The sequence below is a fragment of the Podarcis cretensis genome, assembly GCF_951804945.1.
Source record: "Podarcis cretensis genome assembly, chromosome: 11".
In the NCBI taxonomy this organism is placed as follows: domain Eukaryota; kingdom Metazoa; phylum Chordata; class Lepidosauria; order Squamata; family Lacertidae; genus Podarcis; species Podarcis cretensis.
This window is the reverse complement of record NC_137180.1, coordinates 20038259-20065941: the sequence shown is the minus strand read 5'-3', so window position 1 is coordinate 20065941 and position 27683 is coordinate 20038259. Positions and strand designations below refer to the sequence as shown.

The 27683-nt window shown below is 42.2% G+C and overlaps 1 protein-coding gene across 2 annotated transcripts in view; it reads left to right on the top strand.

Moving 5' to 3' along the window:
* TNFAIP8 (TNF alpha induced protein 8) overlaps positions 1-27683 on the top strand; it is a 43242-nt gene that overhangs the window by 9158 nt on the left and 6401 nt on the right. Inside the window, exon 1 of one of the 2 annotated variants that reach the window (XM_079995871.1) lies at positions 11826-11937. The exons of the other annotated variant lie outside the window; for it this stretch is intronic. Within the exon in view, the coding sequence (XP_079851997.1) occupies positions 11907-11937 (31 nt within the window). The 5' untranslated portion in view covers positions 11826-11906. Of the gene's footprint in view, positions 1-11825; positions 11938-27683 lie in introns of those variants that run through there. 2 annotated transcript variants of the gene reach the window in all.

Sequence of the window (27683 nt, the reverse complement as noted above, 5' to 3'; positions counted from 1 at the left end):
GCAAATTCCACTGTCGAACAGCTCTTACTGTCAGGAAGTTCTTCCTAATGTTTAGGTGGAATCTTTTTTCTTGTAGTTTGGAGCCATTGCTCCGTGTCCGCTTCCCTGGAGCAGCAGAAAACAACCTTTCTCCCTCTATGTGACATCCTTTTGAACATGGCTATCATATCACCCCTTAACCTCCTCTTCCCCAGGCTAAACATGCCCAGCTCCCTTAGCCGTTCCTCATAAGGCATTGTTTCCAGGCCTTTGACCATTTTGGTTGCCCTCCTCTGGACACGTTCCAGTTTGTCCGTGTCCTTCTTGAACTGTGGTGCCCAGAACTGGACACAGTACTCCAGGTGAGGTCTGACCAGAGCAGAATACAGTGGCACTATTACTTCCCTTGATCTAGATGCTATACTCCTATTGATGCAGCCCAGAATTGCATTGGCTTTTTTAGCTGCCGCGTCACACTGTTGGCTCATGTCAAGTTTATGGTCAACCAAGACTCCTAGATCCTTTTCACATGTACTGCTCTCAAGCCAGGTGTCACCCATCTTGTATTTGTGCCTCTCATTTTTTTTGCCCAAGTGCAATACTTTACATTTCTCCCTGTTAAAATTCATCTTGTTTGTTTTGGCCCAGTTTATATTACATGAACTCCAGCTTTTGTGTAAGCTGCTACAAGTGGTCTGCATGTCAAGCACCCCTAATCCACCTGGCTTTATGTTAGGCCTTGCGTTGTCCAGACCCTTGTTTATTTATTTATCTACTTTTGTTGATCGTGTTTTTCCACTGGCTGATGCTAGAGGGTAGTTTTTGCAGAGAGCTAAACTGGGAAAGGCAAACAATATAGAGCTTACCAGTGTGTATCTATGTATATGCCAGAGGGATGAACATCATCTATTGATACTAAGAGAAATGCTGTAGTTGCATACTTTCCAAATGAGGTCAGAGAAGCGAATCGTGCTTTCTCTCTTTGATTTTACTGCTCTGTAATTAGTGTTCTGCCCTCCATGTTGCCATTTGTCTGTCAGGTATTCCTTTAACATTGAGTGTGTCTAGCACTTTCGCTATGCAGCTTTCGGCAAATACTGAAGATGCAACTCTTTACCCTGGTCTTTGACACCTTACATGTGTATTTTCAGGATCCACCCTATTCATGCAACTGTGATTTGTTTTAAGTATTTATATGTCTGAATTTTAAATTATTGCAGCAGCAGCCCTCCTAGACTTGTTCGTGAAGGATGGGTAATAAATTACATAGTGTAGAAAAGTAGTATGCAAATAAAGTGGCAGTGACCCAGTTTGAATGTCATGCTAAACCATGGTTTATTGTCATGTACTGTGCTTTTTAAGCAAAAAAGGTGCCTTTACTCACCATGAAATTGTTACAGTAAGTGCCGCACTTTTAACATGGGGGGGGGGGAGATGTGGATACTGCATACCCTTGAGTACCCGCAGAAATAATAGTAGTAGTAGTAGTAGTAGTAGTAGTAATTTGTTTATACCCCGCCCACCTGGCTGGGTTTCCCCAACCACTCTGGGCAGCTTCCAACCAACTATTAAAAACAATACAGCATCAGACATTAAAAACTTACTCAAACAGGGGTGCCTTCAGTTGTGTTTTAAAAGTAAAATAGTTGTTTATTGCCTTGACATCAGCTGGGAGGGCGTTCCACAGGGCAGGTGCCACTACTGAGAAGGCCCTCTGCCTGGTTCCCTGTAACCTGTAAAAAAGCATGGGTTATGTACATGAGCTACAGCAAACTCCAGACTTCTTAGCTCCCCACCTCTCTTCCTGCCATATTGTTGCGTGAAGGAATTTAAACAAGCCAACTTCATAATCCATAGCTTGTTAAACCACACTCCCCAGTTTGAAAGAGATGAGAAGCTATTGCTTAAAAAAAGTGAAACTAAAAGCTTCACATAAAGCATAGGAACTTGGGAAGCTGTCTTAAACTGTGTCAGACCTATGGTTCATCCAGTTCAGTATAGTCCACACTGACTGGCAGCAGCTCTCTAAGGAGTTCAGAGTTCAGGTCTATCCCAGCCCTACCTGGAGATGCCAAGAATTGAGCTTGGGACTTTCTGTATGCTGAGCAAACACTCTACCACTGAACCTCACTGTGGCTCATGTGTGATTTTTTGTGATGTGCAAATGTGGCCAATGAGAACCTTTTAGTAGGACCAGCATTCTAACTGGTCCTAATAAAGGTAGAGGCGAGCTTTTGTGTGTTTTTGACTCCTGACTTCAAATTAAGCTCAATATAAATAAGAGTTTGCAATGACAAATGCATGAACAGTAAATTGTATTGGTTATGATTTCTGAACAATAACATAACACATAGGTGCCTATTTGTGTGGTTTGCATTTGTGTACAAAGTATAAGTCAAGAGATAATACCTCATTTGTAAGAACATGAACTCTGCAGCATAACTTAACATTTTGCAGCTAATATCTCAATTTACTTTCTTGAATGCTCAGGGACGCAAATGCCCCTCCCTGTTAATGGGCCAGTTTAAAGTGTGTGTTAGTGCTCAAAAGACCACTAAAATCCAAATGTTATAATGCAACAATTCTAGTCTTGCTCTTTTTTGTTGTTGAATCATTGTACTTTAAGAAACACTGTTATAGCAGGATCCTTGAAATCATTAGATGAGTTTACAAAACACATCACTCCTCTATGTTTTCACTCCTGTCTTTCCTGTGTTCTTAAGAGTCTTTATGACTCTCCCTTTTAATGTTTTCAGAATTCACTCTGTGACTATTAGATGTTTGAGCAGTGATACTACGGGAACACCCATGTTGTAACATGACTCATATTTGTTCTTATTTGCAAGGAGGCTTAAATTCAGTTGTGTCATTCCTACTACTTGGGATGCATTTGCTTATTGTTGTTGAGCAAGAACTGTGATTGCATTCCAGCTTACTACATCAGTTTCCACTTAAGATAAATGCCATGGTCATGGTTGCATCAATACTAGGTTGTTCTCTAACTGGGAACAATCAAATATTGCATCTTATCACTAGGTATATAATTCTGCAGAATAATTTAGAATAATGTTTCATCTCAATCCAGATAATATGGAAATGTTGACAAAGTTTCATCAGTTTGATCAGAGATTTGCCTGTTCTGTTCACACTCTCTCCACTATTAATGATAACGTATGCAGCTTGTGTTTGCTACTAGTTGTAGAATTGCATATCCTGGTGGCGGCTAAAGCTGAAGTGCCTTAAGTACTTCAGATTGATGCACCAGTGCACCAGCTGGTACAGTAGAAGGCAGAGTCTTCTGGCCTCTTCCATATATGCTTTGCTTCTCCCCAAGCCTTAAATGATTAGGGCTGAACAGTCAGGGTAAGGAAAGTTTTATATCTAGGCTGGGGCCAAGGATAGGGGATGGAAGTGAAACTTCCCTCCCAATGATGATTGTAGATAGGGAGACATACAGAGGTGGGTGAAAGTATATAAATGGGAGAGAAGGGCTAATTACATCAAAGCCCTTTCCCCCTCTGCTTTGACTGCTGCACTTCAGAATCTGGGAGTTCTCGTGGCCTGGTCGTAGTGGTGGTGATGTTAAATGATGGGTCTGTCCAGAATAAAACATCCATTATCCAGAGTCTGATCATGAAAGAGGGAGCCTGCTTGGCATATGTAGCTGAGACCTGGGCAGATGAGTTTTTGTGGTGTTGGAGAAAGCTTTCACTATGGTTTTGGGGGACTTCAGTATGCATGCTTTTCACACAATTACTCCTCACCATCACTGTTAAGCATGTATGTCACCTTGGTACTCCAGTGACCTATTGATAATAAAACAGGAGGGCTACAGGCACTCCAAAATCTAGTATCCAGACTTGAAATTTTATGCATCCCCATCCCTAGCTGCTTATGTGTATCTCCAGCTGTGAAATCACCTATGCATGAATAAAGGGAAAGGCTGTGTGTCTAACAAATATCTGAGAAGCATTGCGAGCCTGTTTAAAAAGTGATGATTGGACTGAGTTTGAAATACTGTGCTATACAGAAGCACAGTAAGGTAGCTTCCCTGAGGAGTTTTGAAGCTAAACATCTAGAAAAATAAGTACCACCTTTTATTTCTTTGTTGACTAAACATATACTTGGTTTGCTGCTCAGATGTATTTGTTTGCACTGTGCATAAGCTTTGTTACATGGCTATTGGAATAATCTGGTTTGAACAAGAAGAAAGCAGAATCCTAAGGTCAAATGTAACAGCTGCAAAATAGCTTTTCTCTCTGGTTTTTAGCACACTTGGATTCAAACCATTTGGGATGTGGTATCGATACTAATAACAAACTTAGGAAGTCTCTCAAACTGTATATAGGAAAGACGATGAAATTTTGACTTTTCTTCTGATACTACTATAGAGTAGTATTCAATGCTAGTCCTACTTTGAGTAGACCCATTGAAGTTAACATGTATGACTAATTTAGGTTCACTAATTTCCATAGGTGTACTCTGGGAATGTTTTAGTTGAATGCAACCCATAGTAACTTGTGTCAAACTTTCTAATTCTTCTCTCCTGTATTTTAGTGAATGTGGCCATAAAAGAAATTGATATTTATGTTCACGGATTTGTGTGATTATGTGGATTGCCTCCAATAACCTTGTTGAAAATTAATCGTTTTACCTGATATAGTAAGAAAATATATATATATATAGTGTGTGTGTACACACACACACCCCAAACTTGTGTAAAATTCTTGTGAAGTTTTAATGCTTCTAATGGTTGTGTTCAAACCAGCAGCAAACTTATTCCTGTGTAAAAGGATATGGTTTCTTAGTGATCAAGTGCCATCTAGTGCCATGTTGATACAACTACATTTTCTAAAGCTTGAACCAAATTTAGAATAGATAAGAATTCCTTAATTGGGGTCTGTTCACACAGTTTTAAACTGAGTCCAGATTACTGAATTATGGATTTATCTTGGGGAAAATAACTAGATCAAATCTGTAACATTAATTCTATCTAATTTCATATGGGATTCATACACAGATACTACTGCATGGCAAAACTCTTTTGAAGATAAAAGCAGGCTTTCAAGAGAGAGGCAGGTGCCATGTGTGTTTAAGGTTTTAAAATGAGTGAGTGCAAAAAGTAGCTGCTTGCTTCCAGGCCATTATTAGATGCCTTCTGTGTTTTAGTATGCAGTTTAGATGACCTGTTTTGCATACATGCATTGCAAATGAACTTTCATTTCGCCTTATCACACATCTGTGGAAGGCAGGAACCAATTACGTTGGTTTTGAGCATATTAAAACCAATAGCTGTATGGGAATTCAACTTTTCCTTGAATAAAGCATCCTAAAAATGTCTTCTTTTTTAAAAAAACCCAGGAGTTGTGAAGCTTCAAGTTCCTGTAGAACTCTTGCAGGGAGGTGGGACCGATTTGGATGGTCTGCCCCCGCCACTTAATGGATCCAAATGGTTTCCAAAGAGTGGTAGGGGATGCTTTATCCCATGTTGATGGCCTGTGGGAGCAGGGCCAGGGCGGGAGAGTGCTAGAGTCCTGTCTAGTCAAGTTGTGTGGGATCAATTCCAATCTGTTACCTCTGAGGATGTGGACAGGCTTCTTGGACGAATGAAACCAACCACCTGTCTCCTTGATCCTTGTCCATCCTGGCTTATAAAAGCTAGCCGGGAAGGGCTGGGCGATGGGCTTTGCGGGGTGGTGAATGCTTCTCTCTGTGAGGGAGCCTTCCCAGACCTGCTGAAAGAGGCAGTCATTAAACCACTTCTTAAAAAAAAATCTCTAGACCTGGCCAATATGGCCAACTATTACCCAGTCTCAAATATTCCATTCTGGGGCAAGGTGACTGAGCGAGTGGTTGCTGAACAACTCCAGGCACGCCTGGAAAAAGCGGACCATTTGGATCCCTTCCAGTCAGGATTCAGGCCTCATCATGGGACTGAAACTGCCTTGGTCACACTGGTCTCCAGCGGGCTAGGGACAAAGGTGAGAGCTGTTTCCTAGTTCTGCTGGATCTCTCAACGGCTTTTGATACCATCAACCATAACATCAACCGTCTAGAGGGGCTGGGAGCTGGGGGCACTGTTATACAGTTGTTTCGCTCCTTCCTCCTGGGCCGTGTTCAGAAAGTGGTATTGGGGGATGAATGTTCAGACCCCTGGGCTCTCACTTGTGGGGTGCCTCAGGGTTCTGTCCTCTCCTCCATGCTTTTCAACATCTACATGCAGCCGCTGGGAGAGATCATCAGGGGGTTTGGGCTGGGTGTTCATCAGTATGCGGATGATACCAAGCTCTACCTCTCTTTCAAATCAGAAACAGTGAACGCGGTGAAGGTCCTGTGTGAGTGTCTGGAGGTAGTTGGAGGATGTATGGCGGCTAACAGATTGAGGTTGAATCCTGACCAGACAGAAGTACTGTTTTGGGGGGACAGGAGGCGGGCAGGTGTGGAGGACTCCCTGGTCCTGAATGGGGTAACTGTGCCCCTGAAGGACCAAGTGAGCAGCCTGGGAGTCATTTTGGACTCACAGCTGTCCATGGAGGCACAGGTCAAATCTGTGTCCAGGGCAGCTGTTTACCAACTCCATCTGGTACGCAGGCTGAGACCCTATCTGCCGGTGGACTGTCTTGCCAGAGTGGTGCATACTCTAGTTATCTCTCGCTTGGATTACTGCAATGCACTCTATGTGGGGCTATCTTTGAAGGTGACCCAGAAATTGCATCTAATCCAGAATGCGGCAGCTAGACTGGTTACTGGGGGTGGCCGCCGAGACCACATAACACCGGTCTTGAAAGATCTACATTGGCTCCCAGTACGTTTCCGAGCACAATTCAAAGTGTTGGTGCTGACATTTAAAGCCCTAAATGGCCTCGGTCCAGTATACCTAAAGGAGTGTCTCCATCCCCATCATTCTGCCACGACACTGAGGTCCAGTGCTGAGGGCCTTCCTGTGGTTCCCTCACTGCAAGAAGTGAGGTTACAGGGAACCAGGCAGAGGGCCTTCTCGGTAGTGGCACCTGCCTGGTGGAACACCCTCCCACCAGATGTCAAAGAGAAGAACAACTACCAGACTTTTAGAAGACATCTGAAGGCAGCCCTGTTTAGAGAAGTTTTTAATGTTTAACAGACCACTGTATTTTAAAATTTTGTTGAAAGCTGCCCAGAGTGGCTAGGGTGTAAATAATAAATTATTATGATCATGATTATTACTACTACACAAAATACTGAACCATAGGGCTTGGAAGTTTGTCAACCTTAGTAGGAAAAGAGGCTGACATGTCATGGTCTGTTACTGTGCACTACAGTGTCGATGTATTGCCACTCTCAGCTGCATTACTTACAGTGCAATCCTATACATGTATACGCAAGAAGCGCCGTGAATTCAATAGTGCTTATCCCCACTTAAGTGGATATAGGATTGTAGCCTAAGGGTTGGATCCAATAAAGTTGTACCATTTGCACAAAGACTTTTGCTTGCACAGCAGAGCTTTCCTTCCCTCTCCATATCCACCCCATCTCCTGTGGAGGGCTTGGGAAAACACCCAGAACAGGATGCATCAGTAGCGGAGGAAGGGGGGTGAGTGACACGGGCAGCACTGCGGCTGCAGGGTACCCTCCAGCGTATGGGCCCAGCACTGCCTGAAAATGCAGCATGGGACGCAGCATGTGGAGCGTGGCCTGTAGGCTGCCCCAGCTGCCACCTTTCTCCCTGCCGCGGTTGCCCTCTAGCTGGCCCCTGCCCTAGCTCGTGCTGCCCAGTGGGCAGCTAGTTCTCCCCCCATGGTGTCTCATCCCGTCCCCTGTGTGGGTGCTCGAGAGGCTAGCTATGCTGCTGGTGTGTGGGGCGGGGGAGAAGCATTCACCAGGCTGGGAGAAGTCAAGTGGTGCAGCTACCCACCGCCGGCACCCCTGTGCTTCTCCTCCCCTAGACTTGCTCTGGCATGCGCCTGGTAGCTCTGGCTCCTGGCCTGGCGAGGGAAGGAGTGTGGCAGTGCTGCTGGTGTGGAGGGAGTGAAACCCTCTCCTCCGCCTCCTCCTGTTGCTGTCAGGAAAAGCTTCAAGGAAAATATTTCAGATGTTTCTCTAAGTTACATATTGTTTTCCCCGTATTTATTTACCTACCTAACTTATATAGCTGCCCCATAGCAGAAGTACTCTCGGAAGCCAATGTGGTTTGAGTGTCAGACTGAGACCTAGGTGATCAGGGTTCAAATCCCCACTCAGCCATGAAACTCACTGGGTGACCCTGGGCCAGTCACAGCCTCTTAACCTACCTCACAGGATTGTTGTAGGAGGGGGTTGGACCTTGTACTCCTTGGAGAGAAAAGGTGGGATATAAATGCAATAATCTCTTCTCCGTACCTGCTTAAGAAAGCTGCAGAGGCCAGCCAGATTGAGAGTTCAGTTGCCAACCTGGCATTCAGAGATCTCCACGTGGTCACAGTTGGACCTGTACCAGTCGCAAAATGTGCCTTGTGCCTGGCTACTTTCTGATACTGCCTGTGCATAGTGGAGAGTAGCTGGGTATACTTGCCCTGGGCCTTGAAAGGCTAAGCCAGCTCGGGGGGGGGGGGGGCTGCCTGACTTAGGCTGTTGTGCCCAGAATGCCCTATGCTTTCCAGCAAGAGTGAGGCTGTAGCATGCAGAGTTGGAGGCTAAGAAAGGGGGGAAAGTGAGAAAACTGGCAGTGTGGTTAACTGGTTTTAAAGGAAGGAAGGAGGAGGAGCTGGTGAAAGAAATGGATGGTTTGAGCCTCCTTTGAAGAGGGGGCATTAAAGGAACTTAGGAGAAATCCAGTATTTATAATATGAGTACTGATAAACTGGAAATAAAGGGGAAGCAGGGTGAGGGAAGCTGTTCAAGGAGGGATTAAAGAAACTGACAGTTTGTGGAGTGGGGAAAGGGTACAAGTTAAAGGGGTGAAACGAGATGGGAAGATGAAATTGTGGGTGGGTAAAACTATTTTGAGGTGCATGTGGAAGTGAAAATATAAAAGCCATCTCTGCTTAGACATAGATCAGCGATTTCTGCCTAAAATAAAACATAAACCACCATTGGATGTTCCTAAAAAGATAGTCTATAAATAATTGTATGACTAAGAACAAATTTATAAAATAAAATGGAGAGTCTAAATCAGGTTGCCTCCGAAGCCAATATCTGTTCTTAATTATTGGAATTCCCTGCCACAAGGAAATTGCTGTGACAAAGAGATTAGATAGAAGTGTCAGTAATTTCTCATCAATTATACCTATTTCTGTCTCTATTGACCATCATTTTGTTATCAACTCTGCTCCTTCACTGCCATTTTATGAGTCATGGGCCAGCTCAAGTGAGCCCTAGGAGGGAATTTTGAGGACTGCTGGACCTTATTGATCAAAAGGAGATCTTTGAACTGAGGTCAGAAACATACTGGAAAACAATAGGAATATTTCAACAGTGGCAAAATGTTAATTGTGGAAAACCCCTGTTTGAAGTTTCTTTGTGAACACTTAAAAGGCAGCCCTATTTGTCATGAATTAAAAACTATCCAGTCTGGATGTTACCAAAGCAAGACAAGGCCAGATTCAAAAGCACTCCCGAGCTTTGAACTTGCTGTTACAGGAAAAATACAGCACTCTTTTTAAAGAAACAAGTTAAATATTGTTCCGTTGCTCAAGTAAATTCTCTACCAACATAACTTAGATTTTTCTGTTTTTCTGTTTTGCTTGTTTTCATTAACAGTATTTAATGCTCAAGTGATTGGTAACTCGCCAGTTGCTTGTTTGAGTTGACAGGGCACAGGGAGAGCTTCTTCACATGTAGTCTAACAATCACCTCGGGCCCTGTTGGTACGAACAGTGCCTCTTCCACAAGAGACCAATACATCTCATGGCAATTACCATGACTGACACAATTGCAGCAGCCTTTGGTCTTACAAAGCACCACAAAAGCCTATTGAAGAAGACACTTAGATTGTGCAGAGTTGTTGCAAGAAGAAAGCGCAACATTAGTATTGATATTGTCATCCTGAACTGTAACATTAAAACAATTTACCTAGGACATACTTCAGTAGAAGCAATTTCAAAACAAAAGCATAAAACTTTTAAACAACTTAAGAATAGGCTAATTACAGAGCTATGTCACTATCAGTAGAGCTGATAGTTCATACAACAGTAAAGGTTCAATATTCAACGTTGTAATTTTATGTTGTGAACCACCTTGAGACCTGCAGATGAAGGGCAGTATACAAATTTAATAAGTAATAGTAATAGTAGTAGTAGTAGTAATAGAGATGCCTCCCTAAATGATGGTTAAGGAAACCGAATTATGATTCTGTATCATGTCTGAACTGATGAACCTTTGCTTGCAATTGGACACCATAGTTTGAAGTGGGGTTGGAAACTATGGTTCACACTCAGTTTGAGCCAGTTGAAACAGGGCTCCAAGTACCTTGAGAACCATGAACATACCTGCCTGTCCAGAGTACTTGACCCACCTGTGGTGGCTCCACACCTGCATGTGGGGACATAATATGTGAATGCTGTTCACATACATACACTAAAACCTTCCAGTTGATTTCCTAAATGAAATCTGGTATATGCATAGGCATAATATCATACACATGCACATAGTGAGACTCGAGTGGTGCTTGCATGCTGTCTGGGTGAGGTGGGCAGGCACGCTTGTTCTCCCCTCTCTATCCAGTAGATGAGGCAGGTGTGTATCATCTAAACCAGCCCCAAGATTTGGTATACAGTGGTACCTCGGGTTACATACACTTCAGGTTATATACGCTTCAGGTTACAGACTCCGCTAACCCAGAAATATTACCTCGGGTTAAGAACTTTGCTTCAGGATGAGAACAGAAATCGTGCAGCAGCAGCGCAGCAGCAACAGGAGGCCCCATTAGCTAAAGTGGTGCTTCAGGTTAAGAACAGACCTCCAGAACGAATTAAGTTCCTAAACTGAGGTACCACTGTAATGCCTCAGAAACCACAGTTGCAGACATTGTTTCCATATGCTTCTGGCCCTTTCAGTTTAGGAAAGCTGAGAGGGCAGAATGTAAAAGCAGACAAGGTACTGCAAGTCATGGTTTTCCTTGTACATTTGGAAGCACAAACCATGATGAAGAAGAAGAAGAAGAAGAAGAAGAAGAAGAAGAAGAAGAATATACCGCCCTATACCCAGAGGTCTCTCCAGCCATGGTTTGGGTTCTAAACTCTGCTTACAACAAACAGTGGTTTAGCACCAGGTCTATCTGATCTGAGACATTAAAGGTGTGAAATGCACAGATAAGGGGGGCAGAGGCAAAAATATTTCACCAAAATTGCTCCTGTTGTGGACAGATAAAAAGCCACAGTCTGAATTTTAAAATAAAGCTGGAAGAAACAATGCTTAAGTGTGTATATTTTTATTTTTTAAAATATACCTTTTCCTTCCTTGAGTCTTTCCCACCCACACCCACCCTATAAAGCAATTCATACTCAGATATCAATTTAATTCTTAATAGCTCAAAACACTGTTTTAGACAATTACAGTTGGAGGTTGTAGGCCCATGCTGCTTGTCAGCTCTTAATGAGATATTAAAAACTTAGTGGCTTTTCTGCTGTTTTGTCTAAACTGCCTTTCATGTGCATGTGTGCACTCACACTGCTTAGCAAGCTCTAACAAGTAGAAGTCCACCATTTGAAAGGCTAAAATAGAATAAAATATATAAAGTGTGATTCCTTGCAAATGAAATGGGTGTCTGCAAAGGTGCTCCTTTTCAGACAGTTGCTCAGAATGCCATTCCGAAAGAGGCGGAAACTTTTAGAGCAGCTGAGCTGTGATTCGTTGGTTTCACAGAACTTTTCCTCTCTTAATCCCAGCCCCCCTTTTTTTCTTTTGAGAAGTTGACTTTGCTGCTTCTCAGACGCGCACGTCATCCGCAATCTCCAGAGATTTAGTGTGATACCATGAGCGCTGAGGCAGATGAATCTAAAGAAGGTATGACTTTAGTGTTTTCTAAGATTTGGGTTTTTGTTTTTGAAAAAGTTCGCGTCTCCTTCAGAGCTGCTTCTGGCAGCAATATGAGATGATGAATAGAGATTTGTGCTCTCAGTAGCACTGAGCTCTTCGTAGGGGAGGGGAGAAAGCAAAAGGCATCTAAAGACTGCTGTTCAGATTTCACTGAAAATGCAGAAACACGAGCCTTGATGCCAATGGCGTTTTGTTTGTGCAATGATAACTATATACAATACACAGTATTATTAATGTTCAAAGGGCTGAGTGCTATGTATTCACAAAAGCAACAATGGCTTAAATTGAAAGGGGAAGATACTTTTTTTAAAGTAGATGCAGTGTTCCTTTTGCAAAAGGAAGTTGTGTAATACAGAGAACTGAAAGATCGTTATTTTTAGGAAGGAGGTTTCTTGGCGTTAACAACTTCTTTTTCCAGTGTGGGTATATACTCTTGATGTATGTATGCTTTTAAGTAGCACTAGGTCTGAAACAAAGCTTGTCAATGTGGAAAACTATTTCATTTACTTTTATGATATGGAAGAGCATGTGGAGAGCTGGAAATACCCCAATTATCTGTGTAAACATAGAGGAGGGGGTATCTGGTGGAGGAAGGGAAGAAATGGCTTTCTGAAATGTTAATACAAAAACCATTTAAATCAGAGGTTTGGTGAAGGGGTGGGAATGGGGTAGGGACAATGCCTTAAAAAATGTGGGCACACTTTTAAAAACTGGAATTTCCTGACTTGTTAAGAAGCCAGATAAACTTGCCTTAAATAAAGGGCTGGTATAAGCTAGTTAGAACACCAGTTTGTAGTAAATCAGGAAACTTTTCAAAACACTGGAATGCTCCTCTATTCTCCCCATGGCTTATCTGATACCCCCACCTTGCCAATGTTTTCAACATAGCTCTTATCCTTCCAGTTGGAGTTGAAGGAGTGTGTATTTCTTAGCACAGAAAAAACACAGCCTACTAAATGAAATCCACAAACTGCAGCATAGCTAATTAACAAATACATTGATGCTAAAAACATTTTAATACTCATCCCTTTCCTTTCTTCATCAGCCAAGAGGATAAATGTGAATCCATTTCCATTGAACAATTGTAAAACTGTACTAAACCTTTCTTCTCTGGCAACTCCTCAGTGCAGTGTTCTCCTGGCGGCACGTTCATTCCAACCCTCCTGTGTGCGAGATGAGTAAGCAGCATGCATGCTATGACATGACACAAGGATTGCAGGAAAACCTTTTGAAAGTGGCCTTCGTTTCACATGAACATTCAGTTGATTTAAGATAAAACATCCAAATTGCCCCTGCTATCTTTGCTACAGGGTGATTGTTCTTCTGCTGACATCTTGAGATGCCCCTGTGTGCTTCTGTTTTCTACAAAACTCCTGAGTTTCACTTGGAGCAAGGTGAAACTTCTCTCAAGGGGGGTAATTAAGGAAAACAAAGTAGAACACATGTTGGCATTTGTAAAAGTTGAATACAGTATATTGTGTCTCAGTTTACAAACCTGTTTCAGTGTGTTGGGGGCACCTCTAGGGCACATTGGGTGGGGGGCTACAGGGAGAGGGGAGAATAGCACGAAATTAGGTAAAGGGACCCCTGACCGTTAGGTCGAGTTGTGACCGACTCTGGGGTTGCGGCGCTCATCTCGCTTTATTGGCCGAGGGAGCCGGCGTACAGCTTCCAGGTCATGTGGCCAGCATGACTAAGCCTCTTCTGGCGAACCAGAGCAGCACACGGAAACACAGTTTACCTTCCCGCCAGTTTACCTATTTATCTACTTGCCCTTTGATGTGCTTTCGAACTGCTAGGTTGGCAGGAGCAGGGACCGAGCAACGGGAGCTCACCCCGTCGTGGGGATTCGAACCGCCAACCTTCTGATCAGCAAGTCCTAGGCTCTGTGGTTTAGACCACAGCGCCACCCACGTCCCATAGCAGGAAATTACCTAACCCCGAATTCTGTTGATGGATTTCTTCTGTCCACCCAAAATTTAGGTTGCAATATTTCAGTTTTAAGCAGGATTGATGGCTGTTGTAGTTAGAGCTTACAAGGTGAGACATAGAATGGAGAAAAAGGAAAATAATGATGAAACCAAACAATATATTTGTTATAAAGAGGTGTATCCAGAGTTCCACTCAGGTGTTTAAATTAAAGACCGCAAACTTTTGCTAATTGTGTTGATGTATGTCATTACAAAAAAAGCATTGTAAACTTTAGGGCCTGATAACTTACCTGTTCCTCTGTGGATGCTGGGATCACAAATGAGCTCCTCTTGCCAGTGCTATGCCTCAGTTGCAATGCAATCCTGTGCATTATTGCTCAGAAATAACTGTTCCCAGTGGGGAGTTGCTTCTAGGTAAGAGTGCAGAGGACTCCGGCCTTGAACAGCGTTAAAAGGAACAGTAGCATATTGGTAGTCACACTCTCCTAAAAAGACTTATCAGACCTGTTTGTTTTCCATCTTTTGCTGGCCATCTATGCTTTTTCTTTTCAGACAGGCCTTTGGACAGTGTTGATGCTATTCCTGACTCTGATTACTGTGTGTGTGGCTTTTTATTTAAGCTGCATTTTGTGTGTGTGTGTGTTTGTCTTATAAGCTGTTTCAGAAGAGCTGCAAGGGGAGATAAAAAATATAAAATAATGTCTTGGGTTAGGAAATTTGAGTTAGGAAAATAGGGCTCTTAATTTTTGTTTTGGCAGAGGTCTTGTTAATGTTGTTCATTTCATTCTTCCATGGCTTTGCAGCATTTGTGTGTTTCTTTCCTGTTTTCTGTATTTTCCAGATGAAGATTGCTCACATACTGGCCTTTTAATATCCCATAACAAATGAGGCTGCTAAGGAGTAATTACACTGGAACATTATAATTGATTTCTAAACCTCAATGGATCAATAAAATTGTGCTTTTTGCTACATTCTGTATTAAATTTTGTATTAAATTTTTGACCACAAACTATTATTAGAGGTATTTGTACTGGACTGATGTTCAGCACAACTAATTTTAAGCTAAATATCTGTAACATCATGTTCCCTTAAATACTTTGGGGGGAGTGAGTTAATGTGAAAATTGCCATCCTGGTTAGAATAATTGCTTTCTTAGTTGAGCTGGAACACATATTTTCCCCAATTTAGTAGTAATGCTTCTCCTTCTTGCACAACACAGTCGTGTTGCAGTATAGTGTGGGCAGGGTTAAAGTTAGGGGAGGTTTAGAGTTAAGTGAGACAGATGTTTCAGCTACTTCCTTGATTTTGGGATAGATGGGGTGGGAAAGGTTGGAGGACATTCTTTGCTAAAAGGTGTATCCCACGTTAAAAAGAGGCATTTTGACACTTATTTTTTGGGTTTGAATCTGTTAGGTGTGCAGCCTCATCTCTGTACTTTTTCACAGTATACTTCTGGGTAAGATAGAAAACTGTATTTGAACTACTAGGACATAGTTAATTAGAACTTACTAATGCTTCGTTATTTGTATGATCAATAAAGTCACACCAGAATAATTGTGGTGGTGCTGGTGGTTCATATTAAAACTGCTTACCATCTTCAGGCAGTGGTTGTTGTTGCAGCTTGGCATGGGGCCACGAGGAGAGCTGAGGGTGAGAATCAACTGCAAGGCCAGCTGATGTCAGCAATGGTCTTGCCGGCTGTGGGGAGCTGGCAAATGGACCAGTTGGCACCCTGGTGGGGACGCACTGCCCCAGTGGCACACCTGACAGTCCCAGTCTTCTGTTTGGTCCACCACCGGCCATAAAAGCTGGCTGCGCTGGGTGTGGGGCATTGTCAGTGAAGTTAACTCTCTTTATTCAGAGAAACACAACAGCTCAGGCCTAGTGAGGGCAGCAACTCTTTCCAGTAGATCTTGCCCCAATGAGGCAGTTACGAGAACTGAAGGTACCCGCTGGTGCCTGCTGCACTCCTCTGCATCCAGCCAGTCCATGACACAGAGTTTATCAATATAGCAATTGTTATGGCTTAAATATTTAATAAATCTTTCACAATGTCTGTAGTTTAGAAAGAGGAAATGGATCCAAAATTAGTATGCATTTACTTTAAGTTATTTGATTATTCTGCGATAGTCTGACCATTTACTCTTCTGCAAATGACTGAACTGAGGTGGCAAACATTATAAGGTCAGAATCTGACCTGTGGTTGTTTTTTAGTGTTAAATAAGAGAAGCCAATCAATACCTCAATGGGTCTTGAACCAACTTGCACACACACTACATCATAATGCAGCATGAATGATAGTCTAGACGTATTGAATGATGTGGACATTTCATGTAACTATTACAATTAAACATCCACATTATCTGTTGTTGTTGTTTAGTTGTGTCCTACTCTTTGTGATCCTATGGACCAGAGCACGCCAGGCACTCCTGTTTTCCACTGCCTCCCACAGTTTGGTCAAACTCATGCTGGTAGCTTTGAGAACACTGCCCAACCATCTCGTCCTCTGTCATCCCCTTCTCCTTGTGCCCTCAATCTTTCCCAACATCAGGGTCTTTTCCAGGGAGTCCAGTCTTCTCATGAGGTGGCCAAAATATTGGAGTCTCAGCTTCAGGATCTGTCTTTCCAGTGAGCACTCAGGGCTGATTTCCTTAAGAATGGATAGGTTTGATCTTCTTGCAATCCATGGGACTCTCAACAGTCTCCTCCAGCAGCAGAATTCAAAAGCATCAATTCTTTGGCGATCAGCCTTCTTCTGCATGTATTTAGAAGTGAGCCCTTCTTGTAAGCTTCCCATAGATATCTGACTGGGCGTTCTGAGAAATAGGATGTTGAACTAAATCAGATCCAACCTCCAGCAGGACTCTTGCTACATCCTTATTTGCATTGATTTGAATGGTTACTTAATTTCAGTAATAATTTATGTTCACAACCTTCAACTTACCTGTTCATGTCCTTTCAGATTTGCGTAATTCTGTTAAAATGTCAACCTGCAGACACAGTTTTTGTTTCCATATATAGCTAACGTTCTTTATCATAATTTTCCAAAGTTTCATTACTTGGCAACAGCTTTTCAGAATTACATTTTACATGTTTTTTGTTTTGTTTTTATGCTGCAAACTGCCTTGAGAGCTACGGGTGAAGGCTGGTATGCAACTTAACACACACACACACGATGACTCAGAATTTCTCTAATTTTCTTCTAGTGTTCAAATACCTTCTCCAAGAAAATAGAGACTAGGATAATGGCACTTGATTTTATTCATAGTTTTATTTTGTCATTTGGTGAACTGACAAAAAATTTTTATGTTAGGAACAAAATCAGATGAGCTTGGGACAATGAAACATATGCTGAATGAGTATGTTATTTTTGCCACAAAAGCCTGACCTCAGCATCTCCCTATGTTTTTTTCTTAAAATAATTATTAAGGTTTATAAAGAAAAATACAAAGATTATTGTCAAACATATTTTCTTTATCCAAACTGAAATATTAAAGGCAAAAAAGAGGGAGAGGAGAAGGAGGAGGAAGGAAGGAAAATGAAGAAATAGAAAAAAAGGAATAGAAAAAGATTTAAGAGAGAGAGAAAGAGAAGTTAACAAGCTAAAGAACTTCAGAAGTTCTTTAGAATTTGATCTCCCTTTGGATCAGCTGATATGAAAGGAGAGTGATCCTACTTAGCACTGGGTTCCTGCTTCGTGTAGCATTTCAAAGGCTCCTGACAACCAACTGGTTGCCGGTTGCTTTCAGAGCTGGACAAAGCAGCTTTGGTCAAGCCCCACCCTTACCTGTATGACATCAGGTGTCATGGGGGTGGCCATGGCTTACACATGGTGGACTCATGCGCCAAATGGGGAAGTCTGGTGGGCCAAGGTTGGCGCATGAGCCAAAGGAGGATCCCTGATCTAGAGATACAGAAGTTCACCTTGGGAGCTGAAGGTCTCTCACCTTGCCTCAGGGGAACAGTACAGCCCTGTGAAAGGTAGAAGGCAGTCTTGAACACAAAATGAATTTTAACACAACATAAAAGAGACACCACAAACACAGGGAATAATGTCCCTATGGGAAATGTGATTATGTGGTTAAGGCTTGCCAGGTTCCACAAGGAGGGATTGGGAAGGAGCATGTGGTTAAGCAAATTACATGTGCACTGGCGATTTGAGTTGCTGAGGCTCACCTCTCTCTTAGAATCACTACCATTAAAAGTAGAAAAACATTTCTAAGTGGTTAGCAATGTACTTCCCATACCTTAGCCAGTCTTAGCATGAAGCTAGCCACATTCACAGCTTTATAATTTCTGGGTTGTGTAGAAAATGAAAGAGGGAAGTGTTCTCAAAGTTTATTGTAGTTTAAAGGTCCAAGACATTTCACTATTCTTTTCCTTCTTCAGGGGCACTTCTTTTCATTGGATCACTGCAAATATACAAACGTACTATTGATGCACACACACAAACACAAAATTGAGACTTCCTCCTTCAAGCATGTGGATTCAAGCATGTGAACAGTAACATCTACACAGCAACAATAGAGACATGGCTTCATTTTTTTCATGGGCTGGTAAATGTTAAACACTTTGTTTGCGAGGTACACTAAAAGCTAGTACAAATATACCTAGATCAACTATCAAAAAATGTTTGATAAGGTTTGGTGATTTGACCAAATATAAGGGTGTTGGTTTTTTTAACAGCAAATACTATCTTTGCAATGTTGCACATAATAAATGCATTTGCACCTAACTTTGCTAACTCCCTCCAAGTGAGTAAATATACTTTCAAAAACTCCCCTTGAATTAGTTTTGGAAATTTGAATATCTTTGACTTAAAAATAGAATTTGTAAAATAAATCGCAATGCTACAAGTGTGACTTTAAATATTCCAAATGTTTTGTTAGTGCATATATCCATTCAAAGTAGTACAGGATACAAAGGTAAATGATAAATAAATTAATCAGTGTATGGAAGTAGATACCATGACTAGGTAAAACAGTGACATATCAAAATGTCCATAATGAGTTTTTATGGTCATTAATTTTATTATTATTTTTTGCTTGGATTCAATCCTTCTGCTATCTCCTGAGCTCCCTGAAAATATGCTTTGAATACTGGGGAATCCACAGGCCAAAGCTTCCCTACCACAGTTAATTCTTTCACATCCTTCCAATGAGGTGACACTGAACCTGTTGTTCACTTGAACTGAACAGACATTTGAAGGATTGGGTGCTTGGAATATAATCTAGATCATAGTTAGGCAAACTAAGGCCCAGGAGCCGAATTGGGCCCAATTGCCTTCTAAATCCGGCCCGCAGACGGTGCAGCAATCAGCATGTTTTTACATGAGTAGAATGTGTGCTTTTATTTAAAATGCATCTCTGGGTTATTTGTGGGGCATAGGAATTTGTTCATCCCCCCCCCCCAAAAAATAGGTCTGGCCCCCCCACAAAGTCTGAGGGACAGTGGACTGGCCCCCTGCTGAAAAAGTTTGCTGGCCCCTGATCTAGATCATGGAACAGTGTCAGATCTGGACACCTGGACCATGAAACCCCTGCTCTGCTTTTACACACCTCAAAAGGAAATGAAGAATCAACCTGATGTACATCTCATCCTTGGAAGTAAACTTTCCATTTCAGGCAGTCCCACAGTATCTCCAGGGGTTTCTCCTCCCTCCTTACCTTATTTTTTTCTCTCTTTGCTTCCTCCTAAAGGTATTGCTTGTTTCAGCAGGAAGTGGAACATCACTTTGGGGTAAAGAGATGAATAACTTAAAAATGTGAAGCTGCTGTACAGCTCATTAGTTTCCTGAACAGTAAAATAGTGCAACAGAAGCAATGACTCACAATTGGCCTTACACTGATCAGGAAAAGAATGTGGCACTTTTCCAGTGGACTCAGTCAAAATGCAAACTGTAAACTACTTTGAGAGGTCAGCATAAAATTTTTGATGCCTTTTTGGAGAGGTTTAGCCTTTGTTTTTTGATAACTGTGGCTTTTCCAGAAGCTTTTTCTGTGCAAGATGCTTGAGGTCACAAGCTTGTTTGCAGCAGTTTTAGATGAGAATCAATAAAGCAGCATGTCATGACTTTATCTCCAAGCTCATGAGAGGGGGGTGATGGTGTGGCAGGGATGGAATTGCACGCAGGATAACTTCAAGAGAAACTCTGCAATAAACTATTATACCAGCTGCCTGTTCTTTGAAATTGAAGAAAAAGCCTCCGTGCTTCATAACAGTATACTCACAACTTATGGACATTTAACTTGTGTGCATTCAGCTTTATGTGCCTGGCAAGCATTTTTTAAAAAATTAAAAAGGGAGATGGCATCTGGGGAAAATACTTTGGCAATCCCACCCACCTTGCACTCAACGTGTTTTGACTATATGCAATTTTGGCTATATGCACTATCCCCAGAACATAACCCCTTCATAAATTGTGGGTCTACTGTACTTTAAAAACACAACCCTCTTTACAGCAGTTTCATTGCAACATCCATGTGAGGGAAATGAAGGTTGAGCCCAGAGTTCATGCTGTCACTCGTGCTTTTTATACCACTCCCCACATACCCCTGAAGGAGAGAAACCACAAACGGGGTTTCTGGAGAATTGGACGCCAGCATGGGCACCCAGATCATATGTTACTTCCCCAAACACGACTGCTGCATCATGTATGATCCAAGATAAGAACAGCCATAAGGTAGATGAATACCATGAAGGCATGGATTAGTTCTGACTCCACAGTACATGCCCACTGTGCTATGTTTTAAGTGCCAAATTTTGAATGGATTGTGTTATGGTTTGGTGAAATGAATGCCCCTTTATGTTCTTACGTTGAAAATGGTGTTTTCAGTCACTAAATTTGTCTATAGGTTATAAAATGTAAGTGCTTGTATTGTTCATTGTGTACACGCCAGAAGAACAATCTATTGTGCTCAGACCACCACCAGAGTGCAGTGAGGATTTCTTTAATTCAGAGTTGTTGTTTAGTCATTTAGTCGTGTCCGACTCTTCGTGACCCCATGGACCAGAGCACGCCAGGCACTCCTGTCTTCCACTGCCTCCCGCAGTTTGGTCAAACTCATGCTGGTAGCTTCGAGAACACTATCCAACCATCTTGTCCTCTGTCGTCCCCTTCTCCTTGTGCCCTCCATCTTTCCCAACATCAGGGTCTTTTCCAGGGAGTCTTCTCTTCTCATGAGGTGGCCAATGTATTGGAGCCTCAGCTTCACGATCTGTCCTTCCAGTGAGCACTCAGGGCTGATTTCCTTAAGAATGGATAGGTTTGATCTTCTTGCAGTCCATGGGACTCTCAAGAGTCTCCTCCAGCACCATAATTCAAAAGCATCAATTCTTCGGCGATCAGCCTTCTTTATGGTTCAGCTAATTCTAAAGATAATTCTTTCATATATTTGCATCTGATGTGACTGGATCATTCAATCAATCCAGGTGCAGAGATGTAGCAGAGTTGCCTATCTTCAGAAGAGGCTGCCCATTGAGTCTCACAGTGTATTACTGCTCTGAGCTAGTTGCCTTCCTTTCAAGAGACAGGGAGCAGCCAGCAGGAAGGGCCGCTGCTGTACACCTGGCCTCCTGGTAGCAGCATTGCTGCTACTCTTTACTGAATGGGCTGAGATGCCTGGTTGGGTCTGTGAGGGCTCATTGGCAGGAGTACCAGGTTGGCTCTACTGGTGCATCCATGCAGTTCCCATCTCCACTGCCACCTTGCCCCTGTCCCTCTCAGCAAGCAGCAGAGACACCCCGGCTGGGAGGCCAGGTGCTTAGTGCCACACTTCTCTGCTGACCACTCTGGCAGGAAGCTTATTCAGAGCCAGTGTGGTGCAGTGGTTAAAGTGTCTGAATAGTATCAGGGAGATCAGATCTGTATTAAGCTGTGAAGCTCACTGAGCGACCTTGGGCACTCAGCCTGAACTACCCTACAAGGTTGTTGTGAAAATACAATTATGAACCCTATATGCTGCCTTGAGCTCCCTTGAGAAGAGGCATGTGCCTTGGTTATCTGAAATTTGAAAAACGTTTTCATTACCCAGCTACAGTAGAGCTGGTAATATCAGTTTTTTAACCTCTGCTTTAGTAATTTGAAATTACTACTACTCACATTGCATGACTTTCCCCTGCTCATTTTGATGCTGGTTCTCCCAGCAGAATGGCAGTGCTTATCATTCTGCAAGTTTAAGAATTTAGTGTTGCCTGATGTACCAACTAATAACTGTAGTACAGCAGTACTTATGCAGATGCGCTTATTGTTACAGAAAGGCAAAGAGGAAGGAAATGTGTTAACGTTCTGTTACGTTCCCTCATATAGATAGAAAGAACTGTGAATCAGCATTCTGTATTTGCATACACCGTATTTCTTGGCTTAGAATCTATGAATGCCTAGGCTAAAGCACTTAAGAATCACTGCCTTATGTTTTAGTTGTAAGAGAAGGTAGAAAGTCATTGCACATAAATGAGAAAAGAGCAGTTCTTGATTATGATAATCCAATGCTAGCTACGTTAATAGTTGTGTGTTTTAAACTAATCACTGGCATCTATCTCACAGGAATAGTCTAACTAACAATACTCTAGTTACAGATAGGTAGCCGTGTTGGTCTGCCATAGTCAAAACAAAAAAAATTCCTTCCAGTAGCACCTTAAAGACCAACTAAGTTAGTTTTTGGTATGAGCTTTCGTGTGCAGATGTGTATCTGAAGAAGTGTGCATGCACACGAAAGCTCATACCAAAAACTAACTTAGTTGGTCTTTAAGGTGCTACTGGAAGGAATTTTTTTTGTTTTAACAATACTCTGTGCACTTTCCTGTTAAGTAGATCCATGTCATTCAGAGTATTGAGAAGAGTTACAGGCTTATACCTTGTTCTGAAGGTTGCTCCCATGCTGCGTTTGTCCACGTTATAATTCTTGTACTGTATTGCAGAAATGAGTGAGTGTCATGGTTTTAAGGGGAAATAGGATTTTATCTAAAACAGTTCTTCAAGGCAAAATCAGTAAATATTTCAGCAGAATATGCAATTCAGTCACAATAATAAAAATGGTGATTGTGATATACTCCACATAATGTCGCTTAAGCCTTCTCTAACCACAGCTTTGGACAGCTAAGTATATGCTTTAGCTGTATGATTAAAATAAAATGTGTGTTTCTGGGTTATATTGTTGGTCCATCCATCTAAGCCCTATTTAGATGTTCTGATACCTCATATTAGTGGGCTAGTTCCCCTCTCCCTCATAAAAATAAAATGTTGTACCATCCACAAATTGGAGCATTAATTTCTGAAGTATGGAATCTTTTCTAAATGTATAGGCTCCTTGTGCTGTTTAGGACCCAGCTCTGCTTTGCACTGCAGACATTTGCCTCTAACTTGGAGAGAGTGGTGAGAACAGTGACAGAGAGCTGAGCTAGCAACTTGTTGCCACTCTTCTTCATGAGATTCTAATTGAATAGGATAACTGGAACACTCAAATAGGGCTATAGCCCTACAAACTTTAGACAAAATCTCCAAGAAGTTAAACAAGGGTTAGTTATACAAATGGGACCTATAACACATTTTGCAGCATGGGATGTTTAAAGTGCCCACTGGCCAGTTGTGTCCTTTCCCAGGATACTCTATTCCATTTTTGTCATCCTGGTTTTTGGTTCCCACCCCGCAACAGTCACCCATCATCCCACACCAACTGAGGATGCTCAGTACTCATTTGGCTAGTTTGTTGTTCTTTTCACCCTCTTCTGGCTACATAAAGATTAACACTTGGAAGATGAGATCAGTATTACTGTATAGCATGGCACTGTCAGAGTAATATGTGAATCTGTGTCGTCCTGCTTCTGTCCGATTGCACCTTTACCCACATCCTGTAGCAAATTTCCTCCACAGCCTCTTATGGTTTTCAAATGGAGCAATAAAGAGGCTTGAGTATATCTGCTAGAAAAGAAGTGTGGTTAGATCTCCTCAGGTTCTGTTTTGTCCCCCTCTTGGAAAAAGATAATATTTCTAATATTCTCACTTGGCTTGGAAACCATATGTATCCTGCAGCAATGACTTTAGAAGTACTCAGGAAACTGTAACTTGAGTGCAAAAGGGTGCAACTCTCACTCAAAGACTTTGTGCTGATAACTATGTAGAATTAATTTTTTTGGGGGTGGGGGACACCTATGGCCCTTTAGATATTGTTGGAGTCTGATTCTCGTCAGCCCCAGCCAGCATGGCCTAGTTGTGCTGGGAGTTGCCCAACAACAGCTGGAAGGCCACAAATTTCCCATGCCTGGTGTAGGACAGTTTACTAAAACTTCTTAACAACCATTTGCTTCATTACTAGCAGTGAGGTTGATACCTGGACTTTAGGATTTTCCTGGATCAGTGGGCCTAAGGTGCTTTATTGACATGAGGATATAGTGTGGTGGGGCATTCCCCCGTTATGAGGTGTCATCCCAGCAGAAAAATTCTGTGCAATTTTCGGGTAAAATAATCCTCCTGGGCAACTGCAGTCTTGCCATCTGACCTGATAAAAGCAGCTTGGCCTACTCATCTTCCATATATATATATCAGGTTTGAGACGTGCAAATCAGCAGGTGAAGGTTTTTAAGTCATGGAACTAAACATTTCCACCTGCTAACTGCTGCAGACCTGGCTAGTGGTTAAAGGGCAGCTACAGGAGCTGTTTCTAAGGTTGTCAGCTCAAATTGGGAATAAGCTGTATCACTGAAGCTGCTATCTCATTATGGTACTATCAGTCTTCTAACAGCAGAATCTACCATGTGATTGTGTGAGGTCAGTGTCTGCCACTTTGTTGTTGTTTTTTTGACATGATACAGAATTGAGATGGTTAGAGTGCAGAAGCAGACTGTTTGATAAACAGCTATTATGAGTGATGGCCCTGCTAGCCAGCCAAATTCTGCTATTAAGCAAAATTTCCTCATTCTCTTCAAGATAAAAAAATGGTAAAATGCTTGGAGCATGAAGCGGTGATGTACAATAATCCATTCATTGTTTTAGTCATAGTCACCGGTCATAATAGAAAGGCAACTCTGAATGTATGCATTTTGAATATAGTGGTCTCAGTGAGTCACCTTTGGTACTGTGATCCTGAAAATACTCAGAACAAAGGTTTCAGTAGTCTATGGCCAGGCTTCAGTAGAGCAAAATACATAAAAACAAAAAAACCACTGCAGTTTCCAGTGTATATGTTACATCTTGTCAAATTAGTTTGTAAAAATGCCAAAGCAAATAGTGGAAAGAAAGCGTCAGGGTGAGAGTAGTTTGACTGCTGAAAATGTGTTGTGCAGGGCCAGAGTTAAAAAATGCCATCTTCCATTATGAAGTGAAAGTTAACCATTGGGGTTCTTTTATATTTTGTTTCCAGGTCATTAGCTCACAATTATAAATATGCCCAAAGTGTTCTTTTACATCCGTGAGAGCAAAACATGTCCTTAACACTGAAGGTTATCAGGTGTTTGACAGCAGCATTCAAATGTCAGGATGTGGAATTAGACGTGGTTAAAAAAAGAAGAAGAAAAAGTCTGAACTCAACTTAAAAGAAGTGGTCTGTGTCTGTTTAGCATCACTCTGGTCCTGTAGTTGGCGGGGGTGGGGTGAGGAGAGGAAATATCTGGCTGATCTTTGTGTCTCTTCTGGCTCTTAATGACATCCTTCTCTCCAGTGTGTTTATCCAGTTCACTTCTGCCTCCCCCCACCCATTGCTCTGTATATGTTCGCACCTCCACCGCCTACTATTCTCTTTGTGTCTGGCCTAATAGTCCTTTCATCTCTAGTTGTTTCCTTCCCTTTTATTTCCCATATCCATCTTCTTCCTCATTTTGATCTGAACAGCTCAGGACCACAATACCTCAAGGACCACCTCTTCCCATATGAACCTACCCAGACCCTGAGATCATCCTCTGAGGCCTTCTTCATGTGCCTCCTCCTTGAGAGGTCAGGAGGGTGGCAACACGAGAATGGGCCTTCTCTGCAGGCTCCCTGTCTGTGGAATGCTCTCCCCAGGGAAGTTCGCCTAGTGCCTTCACTATACACCTTTAGGCGCCAGGCAAAACATTCCTTTTTAACCAGGCCTTTGCCTGACTTGATCTACATCCTATACCCTTTTTAAAATGCTGGCTCTTTTTTTTTTGGGGGGGGGGGGGGAGGTTATTGGGTTGTTGTTGTTGTTTTGATTTTTATGTATTTGATATTTTATGTGAACTGCCCTGAGACCTTCAAGTATAGGGCAGTATAGAAATTAAATACATACATACATACATACATACATACATACTTTTGCTCCTCTCTTGTATCTGCCCAAATGCATTATCATGTTCCTCATTTACCCCATTATCCCAGACTATTTATTTTTCCTTTCCATGTTTTTCTACCCCTCATTTCCTTGACTTTGTTCAACTGAAGCTTAACCCAGATAAGGCTGAGGAAGTGTTAGTTGGTACCGGATAGATGGGATTAATCTGCCCTGGATGGGATTATGATCCCTCTGAAAGAGCAGGTATGTACATAGCTTGAGAAAACGTCTGGATCCACTGCTATCATGTGAGGTTCAAGTAGTTTCAGTGGGACTGAGTGTCTTCTGTCAGCTTTGACTGGTGCCCCAGCTGGACAGGGATAGCCTAGCTTCCGTTGCTAAGGCTCTGGTAACCTCTAGGTTGGATTACTGCATTGTATGTGGGGCTTTAAAGATGGTTCAGAAACAGCAGCTTGTGCAGAATTCAGCAGCCAAATTGTTGGCCAAAGCAAGACAGTCCAAAGATATAACACCAATTATGGTATGACTGCACTGGCTACAAATTATGTTTCTGGCCTCAATTTAAAGTGCCAGTTTTGACCTGAAATGCCTTAAGTTGCTCAGGACCCCAGTATCTCAAGGACTGCCTCTTCCCATGTGAACGAACCCAGATCCTTAAATTGTCGTTTGAGGTGTTTTCTTTGTGTCCCTTCCTCAGGAGGGCAGAAGGATGGCCACATGAGAACAGACCTTTTCAGTGTTGGCTCCCCACTTGTGGAATGCTCTCCCTGGTGCCATCTTTATTTCTTAGGCGCCAGGCAAAAGCTTTCCTTTTTACTTAATTTGAAGGGCTTCATACATTTGTTGCCTCTTTTAGTGTGGTGGGATATCTATGACCTGTCATCTGCACAGATGTGCTTTTTAGGCATTTACTGGTTGTGTGTGTATTATAACTGACTTTAACGTTTATACTATTTTTTTAAGCCGCTTTGCATCACTTTTGTGAGGAAAAGCAACTAAAAAACTAATGACAACGTCCCTGTGACTCTTGTGCAAAGAAAAACAGAGTGCTGGTAAATAAATATTAATACATACCGGTTTTAAAACTGTCAACTGCCATTGGCATGCAAAATCTAGGTTTGATGGATAGAAAGTTGGAATGTTAGCATAGAGGTTGTGCTGAGGCAAAGCCTGCAGCAACAAATCCACAAATACCATAGCCAACTGTCACCCTGTCCACCCACATTCATTTGGTTTAAAATCTTTGGTCAAGCAGTAAGCTGTGTTTGTCTGCAGCTGTCCCATACGTACAGGGATCAAACTGGCTACCTTAGTATTTTCAGCACCATGTTCTAACCAATGGAGCTATCCAGGCAACATTATTAGTTATAGTGTGGCATGCTGCTGCCTCTTTTGTATTCTATGCAGTTTTGTTGTTTTAAGCAAGTGATACAATCTTCTATTCGCACAACTTTCATTTCAAACATGACTCCAGTTTGCAGGCTTGTTGCTGTGGGAAATGTGTCTGCAAAAGCCCTGCAGATTGCTGACCAATAGC